This window comes from Panthera uncia, chromosome B4, assembly GCF_023721935.1.
Source record: "Panthera uncia isolate 11264 chromosome B4, Puncia_PCG_1.0, whole genome shotgun sequence".
Classification (NCBI taxonomy): Eukaryota; Metazoa; Chordata; class Mammalia; order Carnivora; family Felidae; genus Panthera; species Panthera uncia.
The window spans coordinates 35,908,925-35,921,526 of record NC_064809.1 but is presented as its reverse complement, the minus strand read 5'-3'; the positions used below and the strand labels follow the sequence as shown (position 1 = coordinate 35,921,526).

The following is a 12,602-nucleotide window of genomic DNA, read 5'->3' as shown; positions in this document are numbered from 1 at the left end:
AAAAAAAAAAAAAAAAAAAACCCAAAAAAAAAAAAAAAAAAAAAGAAGCAATTAATTAACCAAAATATAGTAAGTACATTATTTTAGAAACTCTTGGTTCCATAAGAGGGGCACCTAAATTAGACTGAAGGATTTACGGGTTTGTGTAGGACCGTGACTATTAAATTTAGTTTGGAAGAATGAGTAGTAAGTACTCAATGAGTAGTAAGTAGTTAGCCAGTTGCTGGGGAGGAGGAAGGTCACAGAAGCAAGAAGAGGGCATGATATTTTAGGAAATTGCACGTACTTGATCATGGTTGTCACATGGAAAAGGAGAGTGGTTAAGTAAGCTGCCTTCAGGAGGTAGGCAAGACCGAAATCATGAAAAATCTTATATACACTGCCAAAGAATTTAGATTCTTATTTTGGGAAGCCATCAAAGGAAGTATGTAGGTGTGTTCATGTCATATTTAATTTTTAGAGCAGTGGTTCTTAAGCTGTTTTGTTCCAACATCCCTATATACTCTTGAAAATCAATGAGGACTTTAAATAGCTTTTGTTTATGCAGGCTGTATCTATTACTATTTACTATATTGGAAAGTAAAACTGAGAAAAATGTAAAGCATTAGAGTATACAAGCATACATTCCATTAGTGGTCAGTGGGATATACCCCATGTCACGTAGCCTCTGGAAAACACTCCTATACGTTTGTAAGAATGTGTAGTGAAAAAGGCAAATAATATCATAGTATTGTGAAAATAGTTTTGCTCTCCTGAAAGGGTCTTAGGGAGTCTTGGAGGCTCCTGACCCACTTGGGGAATCGTTGTATTAAAAGATCATTCTGTCCCTATCAAAATAACACCAGAATTCACAGAGCTAGAACAAACAATTGTAAAATTTGTATGGAACCAGAAAAGACCCTGAATAGCCAAAGCAATCCTGAAAAAGAAAACCAAAGCTGGAGGCATCACAATTCTGGACTTCAAGCTGTATTGCAAAGCTATAATCATCAAGACAGTGTGGTACTGGCATAAGAACAGACTCCTAGATCAGTGGAACAGAATAGAGAACCCAGAAACAGACCTGCAAACGTATGGCCAACTAATCTTTGGCAAAGCAGGAAAGAATATCCAATGGAATAAAGACCGTCTCTTCAGCAAATGGTGTTGGGAAAACTGGACAGCGACATGCAGAAGGATGAACCTAGACCACTTACTTAAGCCATACACAAAAATAAACTCAAAATGGTTGAAAGATCTAAACGTAAGACAGGAAGCCATCAAAATCCTAGAGGAGAAAGCAGACAAAAACCTCTTTGGCCTCGCCCACAGCAACTTCTTACTAAACACATCTCCAGAGGTAAGGGAAACAAAAGCAAACTGAACTATTGGGACCTCATCAAGATAAAAAGCTTCAGCAAAGGAAACAATCCACAAAACTAAAAGGCAACTGATGGAATGGGAGCAGGTATTTGCAAATGACATAGCAGATAAAAGGCTAGTATCCAAAATCTATGGAGAACTTATCAAACTCAATACCCAAAAAACAATCCAGTGAAGAAATGGGCAAAAGATATGAATAGACACTTTTCTAAAGAAGACACCTAGATGGCTAGCAAACACGTGAAAAAATGCTCAACATCACTGATCATCAGAGAACTACAAATCAAAACCACAATGAGATACCACCTCACATCAGTCAGAATGGCTAAAATTAACTCAGGCAATGACAGATGCTGGCAAGGATGCAGAGAAAGAACTCTTTTGCATTGCTGGTGGGAATTCAAACTGGTGCAGCTACTCTGGAAAACAGTATGGAGGTTCCTCAAAAAACTAAAAACAGAACTACCCTACAACCCAGCAACTGCTCTACTAGATATTTATCCAAGGGATACAGGTGTGCTGTTTCAAAGGGGCATATGCACCCCAATGTTTATGGCAGCACTATCGACAATAGCCAAAGTATGAAAAGAGCCCAAATGTCCATTGACAGATGAATGGATAAAGAAGATGTGGTATATATGTATACAATGGACTATTATTCAGCAATCAAAAAGAATGAAATCTTGCCATTTGCAACAACGTGGATGGAACTAGAGTGTATTATGCTAAGCGAAATTAAGAGAAGGATGAGTATTACATGACTTGACTCGTGGAAAGATACAAAACAAATGAACAGAAGGGAAGAAAAATCATATAAAAATAGGGAGGGGGACAAAACATAAGAGATTCAAATATAGAGAACAAACAGAGGGTTGCTGGAGGGGTTGTGGGTGGAGGAATGGACTAAATGGGCAAGGGGCATTGTGGAAGACACTTGTTGGGATGAGCACTTGATTTGTATGTGGGGGAAGAATCAATCATTGGATTCTACTCCTAAAATCATTATTGTACTATATGCTAACTAACTTGGATATAAATTAAAAAAAATATAAATCATTTGGATGTTGTAAATGAAAAAAAATTTTTTAATGTAAAAACAAAATAAAATGAAATGAAAAAAAAAAAAAAAGATCATTCTGGAGGCACCTGGGTGGCTCAGTCAGTTAAGTGTCCAACTCTTGATTCCGGCTCAGGTCATGATGTCGTGGTTTGTGAATTCTAGCTCCACATCAGACTCCACTCTGACAGTGTGAGGCCTGCTTCAGATTCTCTCTCTCTGCCCCCCCCCCCCCCCGCCCATACCCCCTGACCCCTTCCTTCCCTCTCTCTCTCTCTCAAAATAAATAAATGAACTTAAAAAAAAAAAGATTCTGGCAATGATGTTGAGAATTGTTTAGAACCTACAAAAAGCAACACATTTTCAGTTGTGATGGAGCATGCACATGTGTATGCATATGGCTACCTGAAACGAAGGTTTTAGGAAACAATTCTGTATTAGTTATCTTTTGTTGTGTTAAAAGTTAAAATTTACTAGATTAAAAAACCAAACATCTCACAATTGTTATGTAGAGCATAGCTGGCTCAGGGTTCCAACTCAAGGTATTTCACGAGGTTGCAGTCATCTGAAGGCTTGATTGGGGTTAGAAGATCTTTTTCAAATCTATCTCACATGACTGTTGGCAGGGGGCTTCAGTTTCTTACTATGTGGCTCTCTGTGTAGGGTAGCTTGAATATCCTTACAACACGACAGCTAGCTCCTCACAAAGTGAGTGATCCAAGAGAGTTACCCAAGACAGAAGCACCATTGTCCTTTATGAGTTAGCCTTGAAAGTGATAACATCATCAGAAGCAAATTATTAAGTCTACTTCATATTCAGAGAGAGAGCAATTTTGCTTTCCCCCTTGAAGGGAGTAGTATCAAAGAATTTATGGAGATACCTTAAAACTATCACAGTACTTGTCAGGAGAGTGAGTCATTCATGAGTCTTTTCTTTCCTGTATGCCTTGCTGGGTATGCTAAGTATACAAGGCCCTGAGTGCTCTTAACCTGGGCCATTTCTCAGGATTGTGTTTGTAGCAAGCCAAATTGAGGAATGAGGTAATGTTTTCCACTAGGACAGAGAAGGCTTACTGCTTGTTATGAGTGGTGGACTCCCTAAACTCAGTGTCTTCAGCTGCAACGCAAAGCCATTGCATGTGTAGCATCTCTTTGAGTTCCTCTTGCTACCTGTGGGACTTCGGGGTAACAGTGAGCCAATGTAGACATGATGCTTATACTGTTTGCTGAGCTGTGAGTAATAAATTGTTTTTGTCTCTGAACCAGGAGACTCATGTGTTCTGTCTGATAAGCAGAGGGAGACTTGAAACAACCACAACAGATACTAGATAGGGAACTAAGAAAATATGGATAGGAAGCTAACTAAAGGACCCTGGGGACAACATTATGGACTCAAACTGTACAGCTGCATGATTTTCTCCAGTAGCAATCAGGATTCCAGTTGTATAATCAGTGAAGGTATTTCTTTTGGATTAATCAAGGACAAGGGAGTTTGGAGCGTGAAATTTTTTTCTTCAGACTTTCATGGTATAATTAATGTACGCTAAACTGAATGTATTTAAGTATATAGTTTGTTGATGGGTACCTGGCTGGCTCAGTCAGTAAAGCATGTGACTAGATCTTGGGGTTGTAAGTTTGAGCCCCATGGTGGGTGTAGATTATTTAAAAAAATAAAATCTTAAAAAAATATATAATTTGATGAGTTTTGACATGTATACACCTGTGAGACCATTACCCCAGTCAAGATAATGAACATTTGCATCACCCCAAAAGTTTCCTCCTACTCCTTTTTGATCCATGCCTCCCCCGACCCCATCCCCAGGCACACACTGATTTGCTTTCTGTCATAATAAATTAGTCCTAGAATTTTACATACATGGAATCATACTGTATAACTTTTTTTGGGTCAGAATTCTTGTCAGTTATTTAAAGTGCAAGAATTATTATTTTGTGGTTGTATGCCTGGCATATTAAAAAAGAATTTTTTTTTGAACACTATCTTCTCTGAAGCTTATGAGATTAAAAAGCCAGTATGAAGAATTCAGAACTAGTAAATTTCTTTCTTTGTTGTGTATATGAATATAGTTCTGATAATAACAAAGACTCCACATGCAAATACCGTTTTGGATCTGAAAGTGACTTGGACATTAGAGTGCACCTTCTAATATTGAAAACTTGATGGGAATTTTTGTTATTGGATCTTAGCCTATTCAGTATGATTTAGTTATATGATTACATGAAAACAGAATTCTGAACAAAAGCACAGTTGGGAATTTTTTTCTGGAATGTGGCATTTTAATGTTCTGATGGCATGATTCCTGAGACTGAATTATTCCTCCTTATGTTGTTAGTTTTACTTTGTTCTTTTGCCCAACATCTTTTAAAAAAGACTTTTTCCTTAATAGAAAGGTAAATGTGATAATTTAAGCTTTATACCTGGAAAACCTAAAATTGCCCCAAAGAGTACTAGATTAGCAGGACACACTGCCATAAAACTGTGGAAGCCTTTAATATTCTATGGACAGTTGAGATGTTCTCATCAGCAGATGATTGTGGTTAAGTACAGTAGGTAAGAGCTTCCAGGGCTCAGGAATTAGGTGCCCTGATTCAAATCTTCACCCTACCACTTTAGATGTCACTTAACAGCTAAAAAACTCACTTTCTTCATCTCTAAAATGGAGATAATGACAGTACCTGTGTTATGGGAGCCTTTTATAAATTTTTTTAAAGTGTTTATTTTTTGAGAGAGAGACACAGAGTGCAAGTGGGGGAGGGGCAGAGAGAGAGAGGGAGACACAAATCCAAAGTAGGCTTCAGGCTCTGAGCTGTCAGCATGGAGCCTGACTTGGGGCTTGAACCCATGAACTGTGAGGTTGTGATCTGAGCCGAAGTTGGAAGTTAGACACTTAACTGACTGAGTCACCCAGGTGCCCCAAGGGAGGCTTTTAAATATTAAATTAGATCTTAATGTTAAATATTAAATTAAGCTAAATATAAGTTTTTAGCATAATGCCTGACATGCAGTAAATACTAAATGTTAGCTTTTGTTATTATTGAAGGGATTGTGGGTAATAAATGTCTCTTAAGCAATATTCAGATTACTTAAAAAAAGAAAAAGATTTGCATCCCTCTTTGATCTTGAAATAGAATTCATTCAAACAGTAATATATAGGTAATTATTTGTCACCTACCTCTCAGTCCAGATAAATTATGAGAAAGGAGGGCTGCCTAGCTGGCTCAGCTGGTAGAGCATGTGACTCTTGATCTTCAGGTTGTGAGTTCCATCCCCATGTTGGGCATAGAGCTTACTTTAAAAAAAAAAATCATGAAAAGAAATTTTTGCTTTTTGAGCTAAGGTTAGTCCTGGAGAGAATTTCCTAACATTACTAGTGAAATGTTGCAATTTCTGAACTTGGTGTACTATTGCTATTTCTGAGATGGAACCGTAAAGATTTGGGCTCTGTGTATTTTCTCTTCTGCTTGTTGTTACCCTAGGGCTATCTTTATTAAGATGAGACTGCCAGTGTATTCGTATTTCTAAAGAATAACCTGTTGGAGTTTGACTAAAGTATATGGATTCTTTAAAATCATATTTTTGACTGTGAGTTTCTTGGGTAGTGTTTTCAGTGAAGAATACTTCTTATTTGAGAGAGAGAGTGTGAGTCAGGGAGAGGGGTAAAGGGAGAGAGTGAGGGAGAGAGAGAGAGAGAGAGAGAGAGAGAGAGAGAGAGAGAATCCCAGGCAAGCTCCATGCTGAGCACAGAGTCTGATATGGAGCTTGATCTCATGAGATTATGACTTGAACCAAAATCAAGTCTGATGCTCAACCAACTGAGCCTCTCAGGTGCCCCTGATTTATTATTATTAAAAAATTTTTTAAATTTTAATTTATTTTTTGAGAGAGAGTGTGAGTGGGGATGGGGCAGACAGGGAGACACAGAATCCAAAGCAGGCTCCAGGCTCTGTGCTGTCAGCACAGAGCCTGACGCCAGGCTGCAACCCATGAACCGTGAGATCAAGACCTGAGCTGAAGTCAGACCCTTAACCGACTGAGCCACCCAGGCACCCCAACCCCTGATTTATTTTTGAGAGAAATGTATAAAGTAGATATCTGTGATACGTGTTTTAATTATACTTGTAGAATATGAACATATTTTCCTTTTAAATAATTCAAGTTTTATTGTAGTATGAATATAAAGTGAACCTAAAGTCTCCACCAACATTTTGTCCCTAACCTCTCCTTACAATACAAGTTACTTTCCGCTAGTCCCATTTGGCATTGGCACGTTTTCAAATTTGGCATTTCCCTTGTAAGAATTTTTTTATATATTTTGTATAGATATTTATACATATGATAGGTGTGTGTGTATATATAATGTTTTTAAAACCTTTTTTAATGTTTATTTTTGAGAAAGAGCATGAGCAGGGGAGGGGCAGAGAGAGAGAGAGAGACAGACAGACACAGAATCTGAAGCAGGCTCCAGGCTCCGAGCTGCCAGCACAGAGCCCAACACAGGGCTCGAACTCATGAACTACAAGATCATGACCTGAGCCAAAGTCGGCCACTTAAGCAACTGAACCACCCAGGTGCCCCATGTTAGATACATTTTTCACCTAGTTTTTGTTTTTTCTTTTAATTTTGCTTATAGTATTTTTTGGTATAATACTTTGCCATTTTGACATTATCAAATCTATTATTTGTTTTTCTTTATGGTTTTTGCTTTTTGTTTCTTACTTAAGAAGCCCTACCTTAACTCAAGTTCACAAGGATCTTCTAGTACTTTTGATAGTTTTAAAATTTTATATCTTTAATGTACATAGAATTTATTTCTGTGCATTATGTGAAGTAGGGATATAATTTATTTTTCCAAACACCAGTTCAAACCCCATTTATTGAATGATTTGTCTTTTTCTCACTCTTTTGAAATGTTACTTTTAGGATATACTAAACTTACATATATAATTTAGACGTATTCCTGGACTAGTACTGTACAATTTTAAATACTATGGCTTTAAAAGGCTGTAAGTCCTGAGGTGCCTGGGTGGCTCAGATTGTTGAGCATCTAACTCTTGATTTCAGCTTGGGTCATGATCCCAGGGTTGTGGGATTGAGCCCCGCGTTGAGCTCTGTGCTGAGCATGGAGCCTGTTTGAGATTCTCCCTCTCTCTCCCCGGCTCCCTTCCTCTCTCCCCACTCCCCACTCCCCCTTTGCCCCCTTGCCTAAAAAAAAAAAAACAAAAAAACAAAAACGGAGGGGGGCTGTAAGTCTTTATGAGAAATCCTGGGGGTCAGTCAGATGTGGTTTGGAGTCCAGATTCCCCCCTACCCCCAGTACCCAGTGGGCATTATGCAGTATCCTGTAATCATATACATTGTTTTCTCAATGAGTGTATGAATAATCACACTAAATGAGATAACCTATAAACAGTAGCGACTTCATACCAGATCAGGTTAGGTTTTACTGCTAAGTGAGTTAAGAAGAAACAAAACTTACTTTTAGAGCTTTTTTGATTTTTGCATTACAGGTAAAGGATCATGGACCTGTAATTTATCTTGCTATTTAGGGAACATCTTCCTTCTTTGTTTTTCTGTTGCAAATTGTTTATGTTATTCTTACACCTTTACTCTTCTATTTGAATTTTAGAGTCAGCTTGTTGAGATATATGGAGAATTCTGGGAGATTTTCATTGGGATTTGCAGTATTTGGGAAAGAACTGACAACTTGTACATTATTTTCTTGTCCATGAATATGGATAACTTTTCTTTTGTTCAGGTGTTCTTTCAGTAGAGTTTTACAGTTTTTTCCAAAAATGCTTGCATATTTTTATTAGATTTATACCAGTTTTATGGTTTTGTTGCTACTGTTGGTGGGTTTAAAAAAATTGCATTTTTCTAATTGTTATGATTAATGTACAGGAAAGTACTGATACTTATATATTGATCTTGTGTCTGACTGATTTGTAGAGTTCTATTATTTTAATAACTTGTCAGTTGATGACTTGGGTTTTCCAGTTAGAAAATCATATATTCATACATTGAGTTTTATCTTTTCATTGCTAGTCTTTATACCTCTTATTTCTTTTTCTTTTCCATTTGCATGGTATGGTTTCAGTATTCAGTTTTGAGACATGCAAAATACTGTTAAAATGTTTACAGTGAAATGCGCTATAAACAAATTTTGAATGAATGAATAAATAGATGATAGGGAAATCTCAAGAAAAGTTTCTGAGAGGGAAATGTTTACTATTGGAGGATTTAATGTGTGATCTTTTCATTGCAGATATGGTGTAAGGTATTTCTTCAAGACTGGACAGCTGAAGACCTGTTATTTCTGATTAGCCTTAAGCAGACTTATAGCCACTGAGAAACCTCACAGAATTTCATATTTTGCTTTCTGCTGTACATCTTTCTTGGCACCTGTGTTCAACCTGCAACCATGTATGGAAGTGCTCGCTCAGTTGGGAAGGTGGAACCAAGCAACCAGAGCCCTGGGCGTTCACCTAGGCTTCCACGTTCCCCTCGCTTGGGTCATCGTCGAACCAATAGTACAGGAGGGAGTTCTGGAAGCAGTGTTGGAGGTGGCAGTGGGAAAACCCTTTCAATGGAGAATATTCAATCCTTAAATGCTGCCTATGCCACATCTGGCCCTATGTACCTAAGTGACCATGAAAATGTGGGTTCAGAAACACCTAAAAGCACCATGACGCTTGGCCGTTCTGGGGGACGTCTGCCGTATGGTGTCAGGATGACTGCTATGGGCAGTAGCCCCAATATAGCTAGCAGTGGGGTTGCTAGTGACACCATAGCATTTGGAGAACATCACCTCCCTCCTGTGAGTATGGCATCTACTGTTCCTCACTCTCTTCGTCAGGCAAGAGATAATACAATCATGGATCTGCAGACACAGCTGAAGGAAGTACTGAGAGAAAATGATCTCTTGCGGAAGGATGTAGAAGTAAAGGAGAGCAAATTAAGTTCTTCAATGAATAGCATCAAGACTTTCTGGAGCCCAGAGCTGAAGAAAGAACGAGCCCTGAGAAAAGATGAAGCTTCCAAAATCACTATTTGGAAGGAACAGTATAGAGTTGTGCAGGAGGAAAACCAGGTTAGTTTTATATATATGTTTACCTTTATTGATCAGATTCATGTATATAAATGAAATAAGCTATTCTCTTTCTTTTTTTTTTTTAAGTTTATTTTAAGAAAGATGCACATGTGTGTGGGGGAGGGGCAAAGAGAGAGAGAGGGGGAGAGAGAGAATCCCAAGCAGGTTCTGTGCTATCAATGCAGATACCAGCGCAGAGCTCCACACAGGTCTCAGACCGTGAACTGTGAGATCATGACCTGAGCCAAAATTAATAGTCAGATGCTCAACCAACTGATCCATCCAGGTGCCCCTTAAAGGAGAGTTTTACAGTAGCCACCTCATTGTTGATTTTATACTTTATTTTGGGGTTAGTTAAAAATTATGAAGTGATAAACTTAACTTGGATTTCTTTAGTGTTCCTGAATGATACTAAGAATTAAAGAAGGAATTAGAAATGATCTGTCTTTGATGATGTGAATCTGATTTAAGATTTCTGTTGATTATTTTACCATTCTATTACTAATACTCAGTTCAGGCATTTATATCTGCTGTTTTGGTTATTATTATTATTTTTAATGTTTACGTATTTATTTATGAGAGAGAGACAGAGCGTGAGCAGAGAGAGGGAGACACAGAATCTGAAGCAGGCACCAGGCTCTGAGCTGTCAGCACAGGGTCCTATGCGGGGCTCGAACTTTCGAACCATGAGATCATGACCTGAGCTGAAGTTGTATGCTTAACTGACTGAACCACCCAGGTGCCCCAAATCTTGGTTTTTGAAGAAGGTTGCTAGTTGTATTGTTATGTATTTTAAAGCCCCAAACTTACTTTCTCAGTAATAAAAATCGCTTTTCTCTGATCATAAAAATAGTACTGGAAAACACAGGTATGAAATCAAAATTTATCCCAAATTCTCTTATAACTTTGTTTTTCCATCATTAACATTTTGCTGTTTCTCCCTAATGAACTATTTCTGTGCATATACACATATACAATTTATACAAGTAGAATATTATAGGTGTTAACATTTTGACCTTTTTTAGCCAACATTTCTGCTGTATATTAAAGCTCTATGATGTGTATCTGAATCATTATTTTAATGCCTATATATTGTGCGTGTACTAGTTAAGCTAACATCACAGTTAAAATGTTTCAAATTTATTTGATAGTACAATATGAATTAAAAACTAAACCTTTAATTCATTTGAATGAGCTTTCAAAATAATTAGAAAGTATGAGAATTTTCTTCTTTGTGAGATATATTATAACTTCAGTTACTTTGCTTTTACTTTTTAACCAGTGATTAATTTGTTATCACACACAATCTGAATGTGTTATTATTATACTTAAATCTCTTAGCAACCCAACCTTTTTAAAAAAGAGGAAATGTCCTTTAAAAAGTATTTCCTAGGAATTTTCTTGAGTTTGAGTCTTCAAGACTTTAACAACGTGAAAAGAAAGAAAAGAACTAAAAGAGACCCCCGTGTTAGATCTTAAAAGTAAGGACAGGGTTCCTAATGTTGGTTCTGATGTATTTATTTATTTAAAATATAGATATCCTGGTCTTGCTTCATAAATAGCTTTGGAGATAGAATCCAGCAACCTATATTTTATTTTTTATTTCTTTTAAATGTGTATTTATTTTAGAGAGAAGGCATGCGAGAAGAGGAGGAGCAGAGAGAGAGAGGGGGACAGAGAATCTGAAGCAGGTTCTGTGCTGTTAGCAGCAAGCCTGGCCTGGGGCTCAGCCACCCCCAGGTGCCCCAAGTTTGGGATCTTTAGAATGGAGTACTTCTAATTCTTTAACTAGTCTAGACATAGGGAATTCATGATGATTCTCCTGTCATCTTTGAGCTCAATTGTGACAGAAGGGAAAAGAAACAAGGGACCGTTGGCCTGATGCTTTTCAACCTTTTTTTCTGCCTACTACACTTCAGGGTAGTGACAGACTCCTATACATAATGATTATTAACTGTGACAGTGACCCTTAGTAGAAGGAATGTGTGTACAAAAAAAAATATTTAAAATCTTAGGTATTAGATATGTTTATTTAAAAAAAAAAAAAGCCATCCAGGTGATTGATAATCTCCTCACCTTGAGAATCATTAATGTACAAGATAAAATATTTAGGTGATCTATGACAATAGAATGGGGAAACACATTTTCTTCAGTTCACATTTATGTTCTCAGAAAGTGAAGTACAACACCAAAAGTTTATCATTCCTAAATAAGAAATAATAGATAACATTCTGAAAGTTTTTACAGTTTGGTGTTGAATTATAAATATCAAGAGAGAAAAAATAAGTTTGCTTTATTTGGTCTTGTGGTAAGGTATCAATATAGCACAGGTCTTAAAAACTGGGTCTGTATTTTGAGGGTAGGTACTAGGTTTTTTTAATTTATAAAAATCAGATTGATAAATTGGAGTACAATAGTATATCAATGCTCAAATACGAGGTACTTTGTATTTAGACAGGAGTCATAGTGCATGATACTTGAGTATTATTTAATCTCAAATGTTAATAAAAATCAGTTTACTTACATTTACCTGAGAAGTGGCTCAGCTATAACTTATTGTTATAAATAGTGAATGAATGAACAGTTCCCTTTATAGTTTCTACCTTTCAATATATTGATAGTGTGTTTGTGTGAATAAATGTAATGTGTATAAATGGAAGTGTATATATAATTTAAAGTGGATTTTGGTAGAAGTTGAATGGAGATTACTGGATTTATTGTTGAATTAGCTAGCTTCCGTGTACCTTTCTTGATGATGCTGAAAATATGCCTTTCACCAAGATGGTTTTTATTATCAAACAATTTGGAAATGTCCATTTTAACAGGAAAAAAATTAATGGTATATGTCTTTATTTTCAAATAATTGAGGCAGCTAATTATGCCTATACTTTGAAAGCTGTGTGGGTAAAAAGCAATATCCTTTCTAATTACCAAGCTACATTGAAAGGCAGAGTATTTGAGTCTTCTGCAAAGAGTGTAGTGGGGACTCAGCACTTCAGTCCAGTGGAAGTGAAACAGTCCACAGGCTATGATGCCAAAAAAACCATATGCACTGAAGGAGGGTGAACACAGCCTTA

The 12,602-nt window shown here is 37.0% G+C and overlaps 1 protein-coding gene across 5 annotated transcripts in view; it reads left to right on the top strand.

Moving 5' to 3' along the window:
• Positions 1-12,602, top strand: part of ERC1 (ELKS/RAB6-interacting/CAST family member 1) — a 511,095-nt gene that overhangs the window by 32,138 nt on the left and 466,355 nt on the right. For all 5 annotated transcript variants that reach the window (XM_049627032.1, XM_049627029.1, XM_049627031.1 and 2 more), the window contains exon 2: positions 8,701-9,525. In XM_049627032.1, the coding sequence (XP_049482989.1) occupies positions 8,857-9,525 (669 nt within the window). In that variant the 5' untranslated portion in view covers positions 8,701-8,856. The remainder of the gene's footprint in view (positions 1-8,700; positions 9,526-12,602) is intronic.